This window comes from Brachyistius frenatus, unplaced genomic scaffold (assembly GCF_029030835.1).
Source record: "Brachyistius frenatus isolate BFR_SWC_R1_liver_20210118 unplaced genomic scaffold, ASM2903083v1 Contig_35, whole genome shotgun sequence".
NCBI classification, from domain to species: Eukaryota; Metazoa; Chordata; class Actinopteri; family Embiotocidae; genus Brachyistius; species Brachyistius frenatus.
Window position 1 is genome coordinate 2352957 of NW_027210634.1, and position 21525 is coordinate 2374481.

The 21525-nt window shown below is 45.5% G+C and overlaps 3 protein-coding genes across 6 annotated transcripts; 1 reads left to right on the top strand and 2 right to left on the bottom strand.

The window, feature by feature from the left end:
- Window positions 1-3994: 3994 nt before the first annotated feature.
- On the bottom strand, window positions 3995-9629 carry prpf4 (pre-mRNA splicing tri-snRNP complex factor PRPF4). The gene is made up of 16 exons (XM_069700917.1): window positions 9530-9629; window positions 9133-9266; window positions 7854-8031; window positions 7580-7766; window positions 7359-7446; window positions 7135-7214; window positions 6729-6822; window positions 6530-6624; window positions 6286-6344; window positions 5631-5754; window positions 5391-5480; window positions 5181-5303; window positions 4899-5006; window positions 4635-4753; window positions 4431-4537; window positions 3995-4340 (listed from the first exon to the last, which is right to left on the bottom strand). Exons 3-16 carry the CDS (start codon window positions 8011-8013, stop codon window positions 4254-4256), a joined length of 1521 nt encoding a protein of 506 aa, XP_069557018.1. The 5' UTR covers window positions 8014-8031; window positions 9133-9266; window positions 9530-9629; the 3' UTR covers window positions 3995-4253.
- Window positions 9394-10721, top strand: cdc26 (cell division cycle 26 homolog). 2 transcript variants are annotated; one of them, XM_069700924.1, is made up of 3 exons: window positions 9394-9536; window positions 10185-10292; window positions 10481-10721. In XM_069700924.1, the coding sequence occupies exons 2-3, from the start codon at window positions 10212-10214 to the stop codon at window positions 10691-10693; spliced, it is 294 nt and encodes a 97-aa protein (XP_069557025.1). In that variant the 5' UTR covers window positions 9394-9536; window positions 10185-10211; the 3' UTR covers window positions 10694-10721. The 2 variants fall into 2 exon arrangements, with proteins under 2 accessions (XP_069557025.1, XP_069557026.1); XM_069700925.1 differs by lacking the exon at window positions 9394-9536 and adding an exon at window positions 9928-10100.
- Window positions 10722-11592: 871 nt separating this feature from the next.
- On the bottom strand, window positions 11593-21077 carry fer (fer (fps/fes related) tyrosine kinase). Of its 3 annotated transcripts, none has more exons than XM_069700915.1 (20): window positions 20914-21077; window positions 18913-19063; window positions 18436-18567; window positions 18181-18354; window positions 17759-17858; window positions 17188-17371; window positions 16940-17077; window positions 16708-16827; window positions 16433-16555; window positions 16128-16326; window positions 15910-16008; window positions 15372-15575; window positions 14886-15008; window positions 14744-14800; window positions 14494-14612; window positions 14311-14405; window positions 14099-14222; window positions 13808-13962; window positions 13556-13678; window positions 11593-13181 (listed from the first exon to the last, which is right to left on the bottom strand). In XM_069700915.1, exons 2-20 carry the CDS (start codon window positions 18979-18981, stop codon window positions 13045-13047), a joined length of 2475 nt encoding a protein of 824 aa, XP_069557016.1. In that variant the 5' UTR covers window positions 18982-19063; window positions 20914-21077; the 3' UTR covers window positions 11593-13044. The 3 variants fall into 3 exon arrangements, with proteins under 3 accessions (XP_069557016.1, XP_069557015.1, XP_069557017.1); XM_069700914.1 differs by having other exon boundaries at window positions 15372-15578; XM_069700916.1 differs by lacking the exons at window positions 11593-13181; window positions 13556-13678; window positions 13808-13962; ... (2 more) ...; window positions 14494-14612; window positions 14744-14800 and having other exon boundaries at window positions 14898-15006; window positions 15372-15578.
- Window positions 21078-21525: the final 448 nt, after the last annotated feature.

Consider the following 21525-nt stretch of genomic DNA (forward strand, 5'->3'; position numbering starts at 1 on the left):
TATGTCCTCCCAAAATATTGGTCGGGACATGTCCCTGCCCTGCCGTCCGTATGCAAACCTACGCTCGAGCTTCAAAACAAGTCTTGAAATACTAATTTAAACATCCAATTTCAAACATCTGTGTCCTGAAGAGAGATCCTGATCACAGCGAGGTTTGGTTTTACATCACACAGTCCCAACCAAAGCAGATTTCCACAAACTTACAGTCCGTTTTATTGCCTCAGTAAAATACACAACAAGCTGATACAATCAGGATCGGTACATCTCACTAGTATTATTTCAGACCAAACCAGCCTCGAGACCCATCTGGTCAAAGTGACCCTGCAGGTGGAGGAACTGAGAGAGGATGGAGCCTCAGTCCATCACAATAACCCTTAGGACACAGAGACAAGAGACACAGGAGTCAGGGACCAGGAGACCAAAACAGAGACACAGGAACAAACTAATCAGATGCAAACAAGACAAACAAGACAACTAGGTTTTTACAAACACAAATATTCGTCTCCAACATCCCAAAACCAAATACAAGGGCCAAAAACTCTGACTGTAGAAACTTTACATCTAAATAATTAATGGCCGAGTTATCTGTCTGACTCTACACACGTTTCTGCCTTCACTACCACTGAAGAGAAGCTTTCTAAAAGCAGCTGTGAATAATTCATATTAAACATTTGTACTGATGGTTCTACATCGTGTTTAATTACATTGTGCGACGTGCACCTTGTTGTTAGACTATAAAACTACATCGTCACTGGATGTCTAAACTCTTTCCACGTCTCAAAATTAAGGAAAAAGTTTCTTATATTTTATGTCTGAGCAGGAGATTAAAAAAAATTCAATAAAAGACATGAAAAAAGGAGCAGAAAGAGACGTCAGCTGGTACCTGCTGTAGTCCAGGATGGTGTTGAGGCGGTGAGCGATGGTCAGGACTGTACAGTCATCAAACTGGGTACGAACGGTGGACCGGATCAGCTGGTCCGTGTTCAGATCTACAGCTGCCGTGGCTTCGTCTAAAACCAGGATGCGGGTCTTCCTCAGCAGAGCTCGGGCCAAACAGAGCAGCTGCCGCTGACCGAGGCTGCGTACAAACACATCACAGCTCCACTTTCACTTCACAGGGATTCAGTAGTTTGTCTGCAACAATCAGTCTATATGACCTGCAGCTGCATCTGAACCGCATGCTGCAACATGAAAGGTGACATGTTGAGGTTGTTTTAACACTTCTGCACCACCGGGAGGAACCCTGCGGTCACTTTTGTTCTTAAAGAGTCTCTCACACGAAACCACAACATATTTGGGACACGCCCCAAACTAAGAACATTCAGGGAGAAGGCTTTTGAGGCACTTGAAAGAGTATTTCATCAAAACCTTACAAATGATCCAAGGATGGCACAATCGGGTCTAACACCAGTGGGCTTTGATGGAAGAGCTAAAAAAAAATATCTTCTATAAATATTAATAACAGCAGCAACTAGATGCATCACAACTAAGTGGTTAAAACCTGACCCCCCCCCCACATAATAATTATATAATAATACATAATAATATGTGGACTGAGAAGGAAATTTACCAGATGGAATAAGTTGACTGGTTCAGATGTTTAATGGTGAACCTTTCAGACAAACAGCAACACACGCTGAATACACTCCAGACAGGTGAAACTGATCAGGGCGGATAATCACAGGAATGATTAAAAAAAAAAACTACGGCAGGAAGTGAAGTCACAGAAACGACAAGATACGTGTGAGTTTCAAAAATAAAACAGGAAACTCACAGGTAGAGGGCTCTTTAAGGCTGCGCTACATGCTAAGCTAACAACTTTTAATGTCCACCTTTAATTTTAATATTTCTGCTTTTGGTGCTGTTTGGTGTCGGGATGTTCATACCTGCTGAACCAGAAGAAAAAAGTGAGTTACCTGTGTGTAGGTGTGTTAGTTACCTGTGTGTAGGTGTGTTTATCAGATAGAGGTCGGCTGTCAGAGAAGCAGCTGAGGACCAGTTCGATGAATTGGAGGGAAAAACAGAGGAAGAACGACACAAAACGAAGAGCGTCTGATGAACAACCCTGGAACAGCAGAGAGGTCAGAGGTCAGATTCAGGTTCACTCAGCAAACAAAGATCAACAGTAAAACAAGCTTGACGTTTGAAAACAGTAATATAAAGAAAAACTCAAAGCATTCATCGATGACTGTGATCGATCGTCGTGTCGTCCTCAGAAAAAATACTCATCTGTCGCTTCCAGCAAAACTGGCTTGTGATTATCGGCTACATGTGAAGAAGTCACATGACGTCCTCACACTCACATGACGTCCTCACACTGAACGTTCACACATTCAGAGGACAGAACATGGAGACCCGCGACGCTGCCACAGAGACGTTTGACTGCGGACAGCTGTGAAATACTGCAGCTGGACGAGTGACCGCGTCCCAAATGTTACACCAAAACGTCCTCTCATGGTGACGTCCTCCCTTCGAGACATCCTCTCTGGGAGACGTCACGATGTACGCTCCACCTCCTCCCCCTGACGCTCCACCGGCAAGCTAAAGATGTCTCTTTTGTGAGAGTATAAATTATAGATAATCAATCACTGATACCTGATCAATAATCTGCTCAATGTTGACCTTCAGAGGAGCAGTGGAGCAGAGAACCAGGAGAGCCCAGAAGAGGAAGAGGAGGAGGGATGAACGAGTGCCCTTCATCCTCTCCACCTGGATTACAACTACAGCCAGGAACTGAGGAAGAGGAGGAGGAGAGGAAGAGTGGATTAAACAGCCAATAACAGTGTGTGGTGGGACTGACTGACTGACTGTCTGACTGACTGACTGACTGATTGACTGATTGATTGATTGATTGATCAACCTTTTATTTTTTCTCATGTCTGTGAGGTTTTTTGTTTGCAGGATCTGACCCGTTGCCACGGGAACCAGTACCTTTATGAAGGACCATGCCGTACCAAAGTGAGGCTCCGGATCAGCGGACCCAGCAGGATCAGAAAGTGCTTCTGGATCTCCTCGTTCTTCACCAGGAAGTAAAACATCTCCAGAAGACCAAAGGAAGCCAGACTGAGGCCCAGGAGCTGCAACAGGGACCACAGAGACCCAGTTGGACCAGAGACCACAGAGACCCAGTTGGACCAGAGACCACAGAGATCCGGTTGGACCAGAGACCACAGAGACCCAGTGAGACAAATCATGACCCAAAGGCATAAAAGTCCTAATAAAACACTTCTGATCCCAGATCAGATTCAGGATTGCGTTTTCTTACCGTCTTGCTGCAGCAGTTTGGACAGCGGGATGAGGCCTTTTTGGGGGCGGAGCTGCAGATGAACCAGGTAGAGAGGAGAACAGGTCCACAGATAAACGCAGGGGAACCACACCAGAACAGTCTTCGGGAAGCACTGGGTGAAGTCCGGTCTGGAGGTGTACCAGGTCAGGTTCCAGTCCTGAAACCAAAAGTCATTAGAAACCCATTTAGAAACCAGCTGTCATTGGACGATTTGTGGAAAAGGTTTAAGAGGCCGGAAGTCTACAAAACAGAATTTTATCATAAAATTTCTGTTGTTTTCCTTCTAATATCTGTTTATTAAACAGCTGTTTAAAGTGAAACTAACCCACAGAGGATCCATTCCAACCACTTTTCTTCTTCTTCGTCTTTTGTTTTTCTTATCATTATTTTCTTCTTCCTCTTTTTCTTGTTTTAATCTTCGCCGTCTACTTGTCTTCTTGTTTTCTTCTTCTTCTGTAAATTGTTATTACATCTTCCAGAAGTCTCCGCTGCGGTCAGATACAAACTGTTGTGAGAAAACACTTGAGCGTCTCCTCCTCCTCCTCCTTCTCCCTCCAGCTCCTCTCCTCCATCCGATCCAGAGGAAGAGGAGGAGAAGTGGAGAGGGAGGTTTTGACGTCCATTGTTGATGTGGAGCTAATAATTAGTAAAACAGTAGTAGTCAGTAGAAGTAGTTTTCTTTTTATTACTGGACTGTTTCTTGTATAAATCATTATTATTTATGGAATAGTTTTAAAAAACATTGTTTGCCGATCAGAAAGTGACTCGCTCAGGACTCGAAAACCCAGTTTATGAAGTAGAGGACATCAGCTGCCCCCTGGTGGACAGAGAGCAACGCGACAGACTGTCAACATTGAAAACTGCGACAGACAAAATATTTATTCAAAATGTCAAACTTTTATTTTACAAAAAAAATTCTTGCAGTTATAAAAAAAATGTTATTTCTATTATGCCATCACTGGCGACATCACTCTGACAGCCACAGTTTGAAGGTTCGGTCATAGGAGCAGGTGGCAATCAGCTTCCCGTCAGGTGACACGTCGACGCCCATCACCTGCAAAGAAAAACAGGTGAGACGCGTTAACAGTGAAGTCTCTCCACCAATCGGCAGCAGCAGCGCCCAAATGGACCAATCAGAGCGCACCTTCCCCTCGTGTCCAGCGAGCGTCTTTAGTGGCGTCCACCCCGGGTGACTCCAAACCTTTGCTGTGTTGTCATATGCGCCAGTCAACAGGAATTGACCTTCTGTGGCTGCACACACCGGAAGTGATGTCAGAGACACAGAGGAAGTGAGGTCAGATACATACAAAAGAAACTCTTAAAAAAACATTTTATCAAGTTTTCTTACGTTGAAAACGGACAGCAGACACCAGGTTTTGGTGGGCGGGGACTGTATACAGGCACTTCCTGTTTCTCATCTCCCATACCTTGCAGGTGTTGTCACCACTCCCTGTCGCCAGGTGATACCTGAGAGAAGACGGAAACATAAACACACTCATATCACAGCCTTGCGTTGAATCTTCTTCCTGCTCGTCTCTCATTGGCTGTTGTTCTAAGCTTGCTCTCCTATGATTGGCTGTGTGCGAGGCATGCTCGTCTCTGATTGGCTGACCCGTTGGGGGAGAAGTGCAGGGTGTAGATTTCTTTCAGGTGTCCCTCCAGGAAGACGACGCAGCGTCCCGTCCGCAGGTCCCACACCCGGCCGAATGCATCCAGTCCTCTGATTGGACGAGAGCCAAGGGGAGCGGAGACAGAGACACAGAGAGAGATGATTGGTCCAAAGATACGGGGGGTTATACTCTTTTACATACTCCTTAGTACTATTACTCCTGACAAGTACTCCAATCAGACATCTTACATAGAGCACAGTACAGAGTGCAGTATCAGTACTTACCCGGTAGCAACCAGGGAGCCGTCGGGGTGAAAGGCCAGGTCGTGGACTCCTTTACTGTGACCCTCCTGATGGAGGATCTCCTCCTGAACCTCCAGATCCCACAGACGCCACGAGTTATCATAACTGCACAGATACACACACGTTAGTACACACAGTACTCGGGAGTACTCTTGAGTTAAAAGTACACTCTGTGGTCTGACTCCAGTTTACCAGGTCGTTCCCAGGAACCTTCCAGAGGGATGCCAGGACACCCGAGACACTCGATCACTGTGACCCTCGATGTCAGCCACCGGCTCGTCACTATGGCAACCAGGCAGACAGACAGATTATTATTATTATTCAGTTCTTCCTCTCCCTCCTTATCTGGAGTTTTTGCTGTCTGATCTGTTGGGTTCCTCTGTGATGTTCTAAGGTTCTGTTGTTAGAACTTTTACCGTGTTGACGACTCACCTCTCGAGGTTCCACAGTTTTACAGATCCGTCAGCAGCACACGAGGCCAAGCTGACATCTGATTGGTCAAGTGAGACTCCAACCTGCGGGCGGAAGACCACCGAACCCACGTTGGTGTCGTGTCCTTCGGCCAATCAGAGAGCAGGGGGCAAACAGAGGGCGGAGTCTCGGTTACAAAGGAAGTGTTCACATTAAAATGACATTAAAAGGCCTTTCAGATGTCTGTCTGACCTGCTTCTTTAATTTTGGGTGGAATGGTTCTTTAAACCCTTTAAATCTTTTTCAACAATTAACATGTTTGGTAAAAATTTAAAATAAATAAATTTGTTAATTATTGATCAACTTCCTGTTATTGACGTCTAAAATCTCGAGGTTTTTTTTGTTACAGATCGACAAGTTTCTCCAGGAAAAAATATCACAGAGCCCCGAAGTGGTTCAGATGTAACCCGACACCTCTGACCTCATTTAGTCCCTGATCAACTATGAATGTCAAATAGGCCCCACCTCTATCTCCACCTGCTGATACAAAAAGCCCCGCCCCAAATTGACAGCATTGGTTCCTGTGTGTGTGTGTGTGTGTGTGTGTGTGTTATTTATTTATTATAGGTTAAACTGTATGAACTGAAACATCAGCAAATTAAGAAGCTCCACCCACCTCTGAGTGTACGAATCAGGTTGCAGTCAGGGACGGACCACAGCTTACACAGGCCACTCCTGAGGGGTGTTAGCATGTTAGCATTAGTGTCACATTAACACGAGCGTGTGTAGTTACACGGGCTAAAACGGGCTGAGCTGGCGGTAAGCTCAACCGTTGTGCTAACGCTAACTCTGGGTTTGTTGACGGTGCTCGCTGTTCCGGTGGTCGTTTGTGTGCGATAATAGTGGGCGGGGCTTTTTACCAGGAGCCGGTGGCCAGCATTTTGGAGTCCGGGCTAAAGTGGCAGAAGCTGATTGGTCGATCATCACCGATCTGACTGCAGAAGTTGTTGAGATTCTGTGGAGGAAGAGGAAGAGGAAGAGGAAGAAGGTCGTCTGTTCATCAGTTGTGTCGTGTCGACGTTCATGTCCAAGAAGATCGAATGAAAAATGTTGTCTCACCCTCAGACTCTTGTGTAGCTCTTGCTGGCGCATCGTCCTAGTTGCCTCGGCAACATCCTTCTGAGCGCGTGCAGCCTCCAGGCGCTTCAGTGCCCTGATGGACCAATCACAGTAGGAGCTTGTGAGTTCCAGCCAATGAGATTCATGTTGTAAAAACCAGGTTAAACATCAGGAGGCAGTACAGTCTGTCCTCAACCAGTGTTACACTGAAATCTGTCCCCCCCGTCAGATTCTGTGACGGCAGCGTTGGTCAGCTTGGTTCTGTTGAGTCGTAAGGAGCGAGGGGAACAATGTCAGGGGAGGAAACGGAATCTGAAGGGGGATCGAGTTCAGCGTGACACCGGCAGGAAGGACGACGTCAGAGAGCTCGTCCTCTCTCTGATTGGACACTGTGATGATAACTCACCGGGGCAGAGAGTATTTGGCCAACCAGAGCCGGGCGTCCTTCAGGAAGGCGGAGCCTTCGTGGTACCACGTCTGCTGGCACTGTGATTGGTCAGACAGAAAAGGGTTTTGTTGGATATTTGACATGAAGATGATTCCCTTTAATTGTGTGTACTATTGTGTATGATTGTGTATTTCTGTGTGTATTATAGGGTGTATTATTGTGTATGACTGTGCGTCTCTGACCTCATCCTGGGACCTCTTGGCCCTCTCCTCGTCCTTTCTGGACTTCTTCAGAGCGTCAGGTCCGACCACCGACAGAACCCCGCGCAGTCTGAACAAACACACTTGTTTAGTTGCTATGATACGAGAAACATCTGCTTCATAAAACCTTTATCATTTTAATTGTTCACTATCAGGACGGTTTCATCACGCTGCTCGAAACCGGAATATTTTTTTTCCCCCACCTCTCCCGGCGGTCAGCTGGTCCCTCTCCGAACAATATGATTGGCTCGCCGAGTGCTCGGAGGCCGGCCTTCACCTCGGCGTCGTCGGTGGAGACGGTGATCTGTCGCGCTCGGCGGCGCCGCTCGAACTCAGCGAGCGCATCCTGCTGCCGCTCGCTGACCCGCTCCTCCATCTCCAGAGTCTCCCCTGCAGGGCATCATGGGAAACGGAGTCTTATTCTCTGCAGAGCTGCAGATGTCACATGACTAACAGCTGGAAGAACATGTGACCCACCTGACGAGATGTTGATGTTTCCCGCCTTTATACCCGCCTTCACCCCATCATTTCCTTTCCCCGCCTCTGAGCTCAGACGCTCGCGCTCTTTCTCCTCCAGGCTTCCATAGTAAACGCGACTCCTCTTCACGGCCCGAGCCGTGTCCTCTTCGTCAGACATTCTGATTCACTTCTTCTGCTGAAAAAAAAAAAAAAACCAGCATGAAGAGAAGAAGACAGAAACCGTGATGACAACAACATGAACATGTGATGAGTCCAGCTGTCGACAGCACAGACACAACCAGGAGGAAAACTAGCAGCGGAACCTTCAAACCTCGTAACTAACTATTCACAAACCTCTTAACTAACTATTCACAAACCTCTTAACTAACTATTCACAAACCTCTTAATTAACTATTCGCAAACCTCGTAACTAACTATTCACAAACCTCTTAACTATTCACAAACCTCGCAACTAACTATTCACAAACCTCTTAACTAACTATTCACAAACCTCTTAATTAACTATTCGCAAACCTCGTAACTAACTATTCACAAACCTCTTAACTATTCACAAACCTCGTAACTAACTATTCACAAACCTCTTAATTAACTATTCACAAACCTCTTAATGAACTATTCACAAACCTCGTAACTAACTTTTTATAAACCTTGTGTCTAACTATTCATGAATCTCTTGATTTATTATTCATAAAGCTGTAACTATTTTTTATAAACATATAAACCTCTTAAATAACCAGTCACAAACACATATTTAATAATCAATATACAATGGTCAATATGTAATGAGTTGACTGATGGCAGCAGGAAATATAACAGGAAGTGCAGCGGAGCTCCATAAACAACAGCAGTAGTTAGAAAAGGTTATTTTCTCTGTGAATATAAAGATTAACTTTAAATACAAACCTGAGAAACAACATGTGAGTTGAACCGACAACACGTCAGTGGAACCTCTCAGACCAAGATTCTGATTGATTGATTGATTGATTGATTGATTGATTTTGGCGTTTTAAGTTCACCATGATAAAAGCAGGGGAAACTTTAGGGAGCCGATCAGGCTTAAATTAGACGATTAGTCAACGGAGTCTGGTACACAGGAGAAACACACTCGGCTAGTGTTAGCATTAGCAACCAAGCAGCGACTGAAGCAGCGTGAACGTGCGTCACACAGACGTCACACAGACACCGGGCAGATACACACTGGTGTTGACTAACGGCGGTGAACGATTGTTTACGCTGTTCTTTTTTTTTTTTTTTTTTTTTTTTTAAAGAAACTCACCGGTTTCGGCAAACGAAGCGGCGGCGTCTCCCTGAGGTTCGCGACCCGGATGTCAATATGCTTTCAGCTTCCGGGTCGAAGGTTCTTTTTCCGATGCTATTTGTTGGAAGTTGCTCTTTTAGAAACATCAAAATCTACAGGGCAGGTAGACGGATTAAAAACATTCGGAGGAGGACGGAAAAACATTATGCAGGAGAAAGAGCAGTATTTATTTATTTATTTTATTAGATCGTCCATCTGTTGTCAGCTTCACTCCGGAACAGCAGGGGGCGCTGATGCACCGGTAGACTGGAGAAGAACACGAGAAAGAAGCGGAGGAGGAAGAGGCCCCCCTCGCTGCACAGCAAACACACACATAAGAGGAGGGAAAACCCACGAAAACAGCGTAACAACTCACCCGTCAGGTAACTCCACACCTGTTTGTTATGACGGTTTAGACCTCCGTGAGGAATGTTTGTTTGCTTTCCGGTTTAATGTTCGCTTTCACATCGGCGGGCAGACGGTTAGCTGGTTAGCTTAGCTTCGTTTTATTGTTCAAAGGCTCAAAGTGAAACGTAAACAAAAAACGGCGTAATTGCGGCTGTTTTTTTTTTTTTATTATTTTTTTTTGTGCGTGTTGTCGTTTTGTTTAACGCGGCAGTAAAAGAGCAGTAGCGACGTCAGCTGACGCGCGCGGCAAAACGTGCCGGCAGCAGCATGTAATCATGTTTGGTCACATGATGTACACAACAACAACACAAGTGAGTGTGTAACTGTTCAGCTCCTTCACAGACTATTGATCCAGGCGGGAATCATTCCCTCCTGGTCGGGGCAGTACCATCTTTTGTTCCTGTGCTCCCGCCTGCTCCACAGTTTTAAACACGATATAAACATGCTGGATATTAAACAGTCATTCATCCGCCTGGTGTTTCCTCCCGTCATTGTTCAGGCCGTGAAATGTCTGAAAACAGGAAACCGCTCTATTCAAGGCAAATACTTCCTCTTTTATTGTGAAATGACTGACGTCATCGATCGATCATTGAGAGTTGTTGTTGATGTTGTTGTTCGTCCAGGTCTGATCTGAACAGAAGAATCAGAAGATGTTGAGGAGGAAACCGACTCGTCTGGAGCTGAAGATCGACGACACAGAGGAGTTCGAGAGCGTCAAGAAGGAGCTTGAGGTTTCCATCACTAATTCATTCCTAATGGCAATCGATACTATTCTTATTAATCAATACCTTGTCACACAGTGGCGTAAACAGGAAGTAAACAACATAAGTTGTTAGCTTTTCGCGAACATTGACTGAAACTTAATTGATCGAGACGATATTGGATAAATCAGCTGAAGTGAAAACTTATTTTGTCTTAGGCCAGGAAGCGTCAGCGAGAGGAGGCGGAGTCAGGAGGTGGCGTGGGCGGGGCCTCTGTCATCAGCGTGGACATTATTGGAGGCGGAGCCTCTGCCTCAGGGTCCTCTTCCACTGCAACAGTGAGGGCGGAGCTGATCAACGAGCGAATTGGCTACAAGCCCCACCCCAAACCAGCGACGCTGCCCACCTTATTTGGAAGTTTACAGTTTTAATTAAAAAAAATAATGTTTGTACAGAAAATCTTGTTTGTTTTGTTTGAAGTAAAAACACTTGCAGTGTCTGTAACAGTACTGTTACACTGCAGTGTCTGTGGTAACAGTACTTTAACAGTACCAGGGCAGCACAGTAAGCTTCTTCGCGTTGCAGCTGTTTGAAGTACTCTATGCTGAATAGTACAAAAATTTGCAGTGCCTCCAAAGGGTCCGAAAGTGGACCTGAGCGGTCGTCAGAAGAAAAAATTAAAACGTGATTCTCTTTTCAGTTTGTACTTTCATATCATAAAATTAATTTTAATATAAAATATTTCAGCTGTTATGAATTAATTTATATTTTTCAAGATTGGAAAAGTGGAGAATAAATAGAAATGCTAAAAAGAATACAAAAATGTACATTTGTACATGTCTAATAAAATAAAGACCATATAACGCATATTATAAGCAGAAATATTCCAAATATTTATGATTTGACTTAGTCTTGTGTTTGTCAACCAAAAACAATAATTACTCTTAATTATAGAAGACATTACTCAACGAGGTGTTCATATGATTTGTTTTATTTTCATAATAAAAGATACAATAATATTTTTAGAAAGAGTTTCAACAAATATAAAAGACGATTAGTGTTGGAAACAAAAACGGAAACAAGTCAAAGAAAAACAATATATTTACAGTAATAGTCAGTAGGTGACTGAGGTCTGACATCACTAACATGTAGGCTCCACCCTCACGCAGTCCAGGAAGTGACGCTGACCAATCAGGCCTCACGGTTCATTTAATCTGTAAACAATATATATTTGCTGTATATTAAACTTTTTTTTTTTTTTTACATTTTCAAGTGATTCAAAAGGATTTCAGTTACCATGACAACCAGGAAATGAACAAAGTGCTGGTGATTTTTGTTTTACTTTAACTGGATATTTTTGGAAAAGGTTAAAGAAAACTTTACTTTTTAAACACATTATTTTATCAAATAATTTTTAAGTTTTTGGGAAATATTTTTTATTCAACAACAGAATGGTGAAAATCACTGATTGGTCAAAAACGACTTCCTAGAATCACAAAAAACAAATTCATGGGTGGGCGTGGTCAGTGTGATGATTGACAGCTGGTTTTCAGACTAAAGGTCAGTTTTCCTTCAGATTAAAAACAGTTGGTCAGAAAATATTCAAAGAAATAAAATGAATAAAAACATAATAAATAAAAGATAAAAAAAAATAAACTGTTTATTCTAGTGTTAAGAACTCCTCAGTGGAAACGATCTGTTGCCATGATTACAGTACTGGTGGTGTGATGGGGCGGGGCTTAGTGTGTCTCACCTTCACATTTTCAGCTTATTTTTGTAAAACGTTGAGCACTTTATTCCTACAGATGTTTGACACGTCAGAACAAAATAAATAAAAAAATTGTTTGTGTAAATATAAAGAAAAACCTCAAACCTCTTTAAACGTCAGCTTTTGTCCTTCGTTCATTTTGGATAATTGTCTGTGAAAAAAACACAGGAGCACGTTTACGGTTTGTGTGTTTGTTTAGTGTTTGTTTAGTGTTTCAGTGTTTGCTTACTGCTTGTTTTCGGTTTCAGTGTTTGATTGCTGTTTCAGTGTTTGTTTACTGTTTGTTGGTTTAGAGTTTGTTTACCGTTTGTTGCTGCTGAGGTTTCTTGTTTCAGTTTCAACATTTTCTTCAGGTGACTAAAAGGGAGGTTGAGGTTTAATCGGGGTGTCGTGCTGCAGTTTAAATAAAGTTTGAATTGAATATTTTATTTTGGAATATTTTTGGAGTTTCTCTGCTCTGAGACAGGAACATGTTAAACACATGCATCTCACAGATTTGAATTCTTCGTGTTGCCACATTCATGCAAACCTCATTTGATTCCGTTTGCGGTAATAAAAACAATCGTCACTTTAACGATGCAGTTGTACGGTGTTCATCACTGTGACAGACTTAATGTGTTTCCATCCATCCGTGCTAACTCGCACGTCACCAGAAAACTCCATATCCTGTTCACGACATTTACTGTCGGCTGTTTTATGAGCGTGTAAAAACTAGAGTCAGCATTTACCCTGGCTGTTCAAAGTCCCACAATGCACTGCTGTGCATTTTACAGACGTCGGCAACATGATGACGTCTGAAATCTGAACGAACGCTCACTATTGATTATTAATAACACTGAAGGAGGATTCCAAAGTCCACGCCAACTTGTTAGCCACGCCCACCAGGTGACCACGCCCACCTCCAAACAAACATAAATGCAAACCAAAAAGTGACTCTTGTGGCGCTGCTGAGAACGTGACTTAACGTGCTTCTTCTGTCTCTGATGACGTCATCACTTCCTCTTGGTGACATCATCATTTCTTCTTGATGGCGGCGAGGTCTCGCTGCAGCTCGGAGAACTTTGGTCGGTCCTCGGGGTTGTACTGCCAGCAGCGCTGCATCACTTTGTACACATCATCAGGACAACGCTGAGGACATGCCATCCTGTAACCTAGCAACCGGGGCGACAAGACGGGGTTTCCATGGTTACTTCCCAATCACTCATTTTGTCCAACCAACAGTCCAAACCAAAAGACGTTCAGATTGTTACAAAATACAACTATTTATCAGACAGAATACCAATAATAAATTCATTTATTTACACATTAATGAAATGTATATACGTTAATAAACTATTCACACATGAATAAACTATTTCCGCACTAATAAACTATTTATGCATTAATAATTGGTTGACACGTTTGTAAGCTATAAACACGTTAATAAACTATTTACACATCATGAAGCCGATTCACATGATTATTCGCCACTGATTAAACTTATTAAAACAATGCTGGACTCTTCTTTTTCTCTCTGAGTGTTTACCTTTCTCCACCTGCTCTCGCGCCTGCTGATTGGTCATCCCAGGATAAGGACACACCCCCAGACTGAAGGTTTCCCACAACAGGATGCCATAACTCCACACATCACTGTCTGAGCTGTAACGACCTGCAGCAGCCAATCACAGAGCAGGAGACAGTTAGCAGCCAATCAGAGTATCACAGTTCTTACTGTGTTTTTATTGTAATAAAACCTTTACAGAGTAATCCAGAGGGCGAGGTGAGGGACAGGTGTTACCGTAGTTGAGGGCCTCAGGTGCAGTCCATTTGATGGGAATCTGTTTGAGTCCCGATGAAGAATAAACACCGTCGTCCTCCTGGCGACTCATCCCGAAGTCACTGATCTTCAACACACTGCTGTCCCCCACCAGACAGTTCCTCGCTGCCAGGTCCCTGAGAGACGGGTTAAACTGTAAGTCGTCACCTGTAGTAAACTTTTAGTAACCTGTTGCATACTGTCAGTCACCTGTTATAAACCGTTTTCATCTGTAATAAAATGTTAGGAGTCTCCAGTTTTAACTTTAGCTACCTGTGGATGCAGTTTTTACTTTCAAGGTATGCCATGCCTGCAGCAGCATCAACTGAGTAGCGAACCAGCTGCTTCGTCTTCAACTCGTCCTTCTTCTTCCTCAGAAAGGACAGGAAGTCTCCACCTGGCGGAAGCGTCACAGAAACACACCTGTTAGAAACTGACCGTTAAAAACAACACAGCACAAACTGGATGCTGTGAGCTCCACCCACCAGGAACCAGCTCCATGACGATGTAGATCGGCTGTCGCTGCGTACAAACGCCAATCAACTTCACGATGTTCGGGTGGTCATACTGCTTCAGGATCCTGTAGCCAATCACAGACAGGCAGAGTGATGATGTTTTACGGTTGTCTGTCCATCAGGTTCTCATGAACACGATGTCTCAGGGCTCACCTGGCCTCAGACAGGAAGCGGATCTTCAGCTCTGGCGGTAAATCTTCTTTACACGTTTTGACAGCGACGGGTATTTTGTCGCGCTGCAGCGTCCCTTTGAACACCTCGCCAAAGTTACCCTGGCAACCGGCAGACAGCACAGCATGGTGGGAAATGGAGGCAGACAGACGAGGTGAGAGCAGTGTTTTCACGTTAAAAACTGTAAAAGCTTGTGTGACCGATGAAAGGAGCGAACAGGAAGTGAGGTCACCTTCCCCAGCAGCTCGCCCAGCACCACGTCCTCATGGTTCAGGATCCATTTCTTGTCCTGCACAGAAACACGCAGCTTTAGATTTCACGCCGCTGTAACGACTGGCGCACATGTGTCCACATTTATGAGTGTATGCAGTTGCCTTGACGACGGCGTTGAGCAGCACGACTCCAGACTTCTTGGTGATGACCTGTTTGGTGGAGAAGTGATGCTCGATGAGCTGAGGGATGGTGGAGAAGCCCGTCCCTTCAAAACGGTACTGACTCTACCAGAGAGACAGAGAGACTGTAAACACTTTGTTTATTTGTTTATTCGTTTATTTTCTTTCATGTTTGTATGCAACGACCGCAAAAAACACAAAACTGAAGTTCTCGTATTTGGTTACAGACTGTGTGTGTTACAGTGTGTTATAAAGTGTGTGTTACAGTGTGTTTGTTACAGTTTATATGTTCTATTGTGTTGCAGTGTGTAACAGAGTGTGTTTTTCAGTATGTTACAATGTGTGTTACAGATAGTGTGTTACTGTGTGTAGTATTTAGTTGTGTGTATAGTGTGGATTGCTGTGTGTGTGGTGTTTAGTGTGTGTGTGTGTGTGTGTGTGTAGTCTGTGTGCAGTGTGTATACGTACGTCGGCGTACTGGATGATGAAGTGTCGTCTCTGCTCGTCAGAAAACACCGACAGAACGTACTCGCCTGGTTTCCCATGACTCTCCCTGACCAGGAAGTCTCCCTGTTGCCGTAGTAACTCCTGAGCCTCCGTGCGGGGAATGGCTCCGTGGTACCACTCCTGCTCCGCCAGAGGGCGCTCCGACGTGGGGATCACATCGAAGAACTGCTGCAGGAACACAGGACGAGGACACCGTTTAGTCTCAATGATCTTTTATTTTTAGAAGATAAACCCCCCTCTGCTGGACCAAGCTGTTGTCCTGTGTGTTTAAACCCTGTGTGCTGGATCAGGCTGTTAACCTTTGTGCTGGATCAGGCTGTTAACCTTTGTGCTGGATCAGGCTGTTAACCTGTGTGCTGGATCAGGCTGTTAACCTGTGTGTTTAATCCCTTTCTGCTGGAGGAGCTGAGCAGCTCCTTTCTCCCAGAACAGCCTACAATTCAGCTAAATCTGAGCAGTGAGTCGGGACATTCACAGGTAGAAAAGGCTTCAGTCTCACCGAGGTGGAGGAGCCCAGCATGGCTTTGGGAGATCGAATCATTCCGGCCAGCGAATGACGCAATGTGTCAAAGCGAGAGCTCCTCTCCTTCGTCTTGTCCTGAAGACACACATAGCAGAACAGGAAGTAAACGCTGAGGTGCCTTTATTCTGAAAGAGCAGCTCTTCCTGTCAGCTGTGCCGACCTCAGCTCAGATGAATCAATAGCTCAATATTTACGGTGGATCCGACGGAGCGGGTGTCGTCCTCATATGGCAGCGCGGGGGGAGCAGGGGGTGGGGGAGGGGAGGCGGCGGCGTCCACCTTGGCGTCCAACATGGCCTTCTGAGAGGCGAGGCGCGCCTCGGAGCCGCGCAGTGATTGGACAGCGTGACGGAGCTCAAGGAGGGACAACTTCTGACTGAGCAGCAAGACACAGCTGAGGAGACAGACAGAGGGACAGTCAGGACACAGAGAGACAGTCAGGACACAGAAGGATAGATGACAGGTGGTTGGTCTCTCTGACTCCGCCCCCTCACACTCACTCGCTCTTCCTCTCGGCAGTCTCTTGACTCGTCTGGATTTTGGAGTCGAGGTCGTTGGCCAACGCTTCCTTCGTCCGCAGATTCTGCTGAGTCAGCGCCAGTTCCTCCGTCGCCGACGACAACCTGTAAAGCAGATGAAACAAACAAAGGGAAACCCCCGGGGGGGCTGGTTAGGATGCAAACCAAGAGGCCAGTGGTGGGACTCCAAGGAGCTTTTAATTTGGCAGGCTGCAGGAAAGAGTGTGGTGGGGGAGTTTTATTTTGTAGGAGCTCACATGGCCTGCAGGTTGTCGGCCGTCAGAGTGTTCCAGAGGATCTCGTTGGCCGGCAAGTTGTCCGTCTCCTCCAAGAGCGACGAGTCGAACTCCACGCTTGCCTCCGGCGTCTCTGGAGACCTGAGAGAGAGAGAGAGAGAGAGAGAGACAGTTGTTACCACGTCAACCAGGACCGAGAAAGAGCAAGATTCATGTGGTTTCCATGGTGACCAGTCTGGGTGTTTTTTTTAACCTGTATGCGTCGATGAAGTGTTGGTACTCAGCCAGTGGGTCGATTTGCTGAACAGCTGCTGAGATCTCCTGATGAACCTTCACCACCTCCTCCGACAGCAGGCTGCTGATCTCACAGTACTCCTCCAGGATACTCCTACTGCAGGAATACACACAGATATACTTCAATAGTCCTGCAGGATACTCTTAATACAATGACTCGGCTTAACATGCAGTTTGTGTTAGCGTGTCATCGGTCATGTGACTCACAGGGCGAGCGTCATGTCCTCCTGCATCCTCTGGAGGGCGTCGAGCAGAGCGGGCGCGGCTCGGCGCTGATGTTCGTCTTGCTGCGTTCGAGCGCCGCACACCGCCAACACGTACTGATTGTGAAGGTTGTGGAGCTTGGCCGTCGCTTTGTCGTAACGCTCACGGGAACGTTCCGCCTCCCGTCCTGCGATTGGATGAGAGAGGCAGAGAGGGAGGGGTTTTAGATTCCAGGACTGGTGCATGAGGCTGAAACACACAGGTGCCGTAAGCGCGTCATGTGCTGCCCCTTGCACCAATGGGACCGGTTGCGCAGAGCCGCGTGAAGACCACACACACCATGGAAAAAAAAGGAGATGATGGTTACGCTGCCGTTGTCCTGGTAACAAGTCGAGCTGCCCAGCAGCAGAGAAGAACATGAACTGTTTCGGGAGCTGCTAAATCCCCAAAAACCTCTATGGAAAAAAAAACGCGGGAGCGCAGAAAATAAGAGGAGCGGCAGTTTTGACGTGCTGCACCTTTGTGTTTTGGCCTCGACAGTCCTGCAGGTTTCCTGACGAACAGCTGTACGAACCTTTAGCTACGGCCTCTCTGTACTTCTCTTTGGCGTTGTTAGAGTCGCGGCTCAACTGACGATAAGTCGCCTTCAGCTTCTCCAGGTCACTCCTTGTTACCTAGCAACAACAAACAACAACACCATGATTACTGAAGGAAGAGCAGGAAATTAAAAAAAAAAAAAAATCAAACCTTCATGGCAGAACTTCCAGTTACTGTGGAGGACATTGTCTCTCCTGGAGATCTGACAAGGACCTGTTCTTCCACTCAACATGAAATAAGAGCTCAAGTTCAGTCTGAATCTGAGAATCTCTGAACTGATCAAATGCAGCAGAAGAAAACAACTGAAAAGTGTGACAGAACATCAGGAGGTTGTTTTCGCTGTAATTGTTACCAGGGATGAGGTGAACATGGCTGAATGAACTCAGTGAGCACTCTGACCTTGTGGTTGTGGCTCTCCAACTGCTGATGAAGACTCTGGTAGCTCTTCTTCACCTGCTGCTTGTCTCGGATCAGCGTGGCGAGGCGATGCAGAGGACCGGAGTTCAGATCGTCGGCGTGACTCCTCATGACTCGGCCCAACGCCTCCGTCTGACGAATCACCTGCGACCACGACTGACAGAGACAGACAGACTGAGACCAGGTGTCGTGGAGGACCACAGGTACACAGACTGAGGCGACTGGCGAGCGCCTCACCTTACTGACCGTGCTGACATAGTCAGCAGCTTCCTGTTTCTCTGTTTGCTGAGTCATGCTGAGCAGCAGAGCGGCGTACTCCTTGTCGCTTTTCACCCGCTGAGTCATGAAGCGCTTCACCGTCTCCAGCAGCTAGAGGGCGACACATTCATGGAGTTTTAATTTGGCAGCTAACAGGAAGTGAGGGCAGAGAAAAAGAGTGGAAACCATAAACTAAAACACCGCCACCATCAGGTCACACGGTGAACTACAACACCGCCACCATCAGGTCACGCGGTGAACTACAACACCGCCACCATCAGTTCAGATTGAACCGAACTGAATGAACTATAGGCTTTTCTAATGTTTCTAAAGACTAATGTTTCCTGAGGTATACATGATGAATGTATGCAAGTGTTATAAACAGTTTTAAAACAGCACTCTTAGAAACATCCATTACAGCTGCTTCAGAAACTGGCAGTGTGGAGACAGCTGTACCTTTAACTCCCAGTCCTGCAGTTTCAGTAACCCCTCGTGGGAATTCCTCAGATCCCGACCGAACCCCATCCTGGATCACGGTCTCTCTCTCTCTCTCTCTCTCTCTCTCTCTCTAACGGCGGGGGCGAGCGGGAAGTGATAGCATGGTCCTCTGTGGAAAAAACAATAGAGACAGAGAAGCTATGTGACATTCAAACAGCTTCATAATCATAAAACATTTACATGTAACTGGTAATACTGTCAAAGGAACACGTAGCGGCGTTCCGTCTGAGTTATCAAAAATAAGCCACCAATGAGCTGAAGACACAGTAACTTTCTTTCTGACGCGAAGGACATTTCCATTTTCAAAGAAAAACGTTTACCGAAAAACACAAAAAAATGAGACTCCATTCACACGCTCGAAAACCTATGCGCCCCCGTGTTTAATGCAGCTCTCTGTTTGGCACCTGCTGCTGTCATGACGTCATTAAATCACAAATAAAAAGGGAGCGTCAACTGTTAACATTAAATGTACATTAACTTTTCTTGTTTTCTTAAATTATTAATATTCCTGAAATTCAAATTCAGTCATATTAAACAAGTGTGGCTCTCACAGAACATGTGGCACCTCGGTTACACATGTAGTACTTCTACACGCTTTAAGGTCCTGACATAAACATGTGATCGATCACAAGTGATCAGCTCTAAGATCAGCTGTGAACATAACCAGGACGTGTTCGTGATGAACTGAGATCCGATCTGCTCAGAAGACATTCAGAGGTGGTCTGGGACCCCTCATTATTTCACCATTGTTACAAAAAAATAAGTTATATAATATTAAATATATTGTTATGATTTTTTTTTAAACACATGAACAAACCGATTATTATGGCACGTAGGTGATATAAAGTGTGTTGTATATTGCACAGAAGTGATATGGATTTTCTGTAAGAGTATATACGATTAATAATTAAATAAATGTATGATGTTGACATGGGGTTAGGGTCTCACCCCACCCCCCTCACCCTACTCAGCCTCCTCTTCTCACCCCCCCCAACCAGGTTGTGAGACTTTTAGCTGTATTTTAAGAACAAAAAGTCTCAAGTTCATCATCCGTCTGCTCCGTTTAACTACAACAAACTGTTTCTTCAGAGGACTAAAGGCTTTCAGGCAGATCATCATCATCTTCACCATCATCTTCTTCACCAGAAGACAGATCAGGGCCTGAAACACTTCTTTGCACTACAGACTGAACTTTCACAAAACTTCCACAAACTTCCTTTAAAAAAAATAAAAATAATAAAAAAATAAAAAAATCTCTCAAACAATGGGAGTTTGAACCCTCTAATTACAAACTGTTCTGAAAAATGTCATTCCCAAAACAAATAGAAATGATTAATAATCAAACCCCTTTCTGAGATATTTAATAAAAAAAAAAGTTGCCTCTGTTAGTTCACGCAACTTTACAATAACAGCATGAATTTACTTTAAAACTCTCAAACTTCTTCACCAACACACCGAAGATGTAGACAAAGTGTTTTTCCACGCCGTTGTGGCTGGTTGTTTCGGGGGTTGTCCCGACTCTTTAAATCCCATCCGTGGGGATGTAAAAACTGACGCTCGGCTAACACTAGCCGCTCCTTCTCATTCAAACGAATGGGGAAGTGGAGCTAGCGTGCTAACGGGATAACATAACGGCGGCTTGTGGAGTTTCCACTGGAACTCCTGGAAAACAGATGCTAACATTGCTAATGACGGCTGCTAACCCTTTTGGAAAAATCGCCTTTAAAAAACAACAACAACAACAACGACACAAACCGTCACACAGAAACTTTTCTAGTCGCTGTCTACTTGGTTTCCAGCGGTTTTTTGTTGTTGTTTTGTTTTGTTTTTTTTCTTCCTCCGGGAACTAAAAAGCAAAGATGAAGGCAGGAGACGGAGGAGGAGGAGGAGGGCAGTCGGGAGGGGAGTCCGCTGTTTTCGAGTTCTCCCCCGCGGCCGTTTTCAGCCGTATTGACGTACCGGTAAGCGACTTTGTGTGGTGGGAGACTCGCTGTCCGGTCACCGCGGTCCTCTGCCGTATTCCACCGGGGACATTTCCCCCCCTCTTCCGTTTTATTTTCCTCCGTTTCCTCGGTTCTCCTCCTGTCGTCCGGCTACACAGCTAACGGCTAACGGCCAACAGGGAGGGGCTTCCGCGGGAAACGGAAAAGGGGGGTGAAGGGGGGGAGTAGAGAGGGGGGGGGGGGGGGCTTTATTGTCTTGTTTATTAAAGAAGAAAAACAATCACATGTCAGATTTAACACACACTATTAGGCACCGCACTGTCTATCAGAACCGGAGCCAGTCCGTCCGGACCGGAGCAGACCGGCGGGGTGGGGCAGGGGGGGGGAGAGCAGCATGAGGACAGACCCACCCAGACCAGACGGGGCGGGACGTCACACTGGACCGCAGCACGAGACAAATCCAAGTCTCAGGTATCAGGGCTGAACCTGGAGCTGGACCTGATCCGCTCTGCCAGTTGAACAGTCACCTTGTAAAAATGTTGGTAGTCTCTGGGTCTAAAAAAAAAAAGTGACGCCTCAAAGTGTAATACCACCGAGGGCCACTAGGGGCTGGCTTCAATAGACTCGA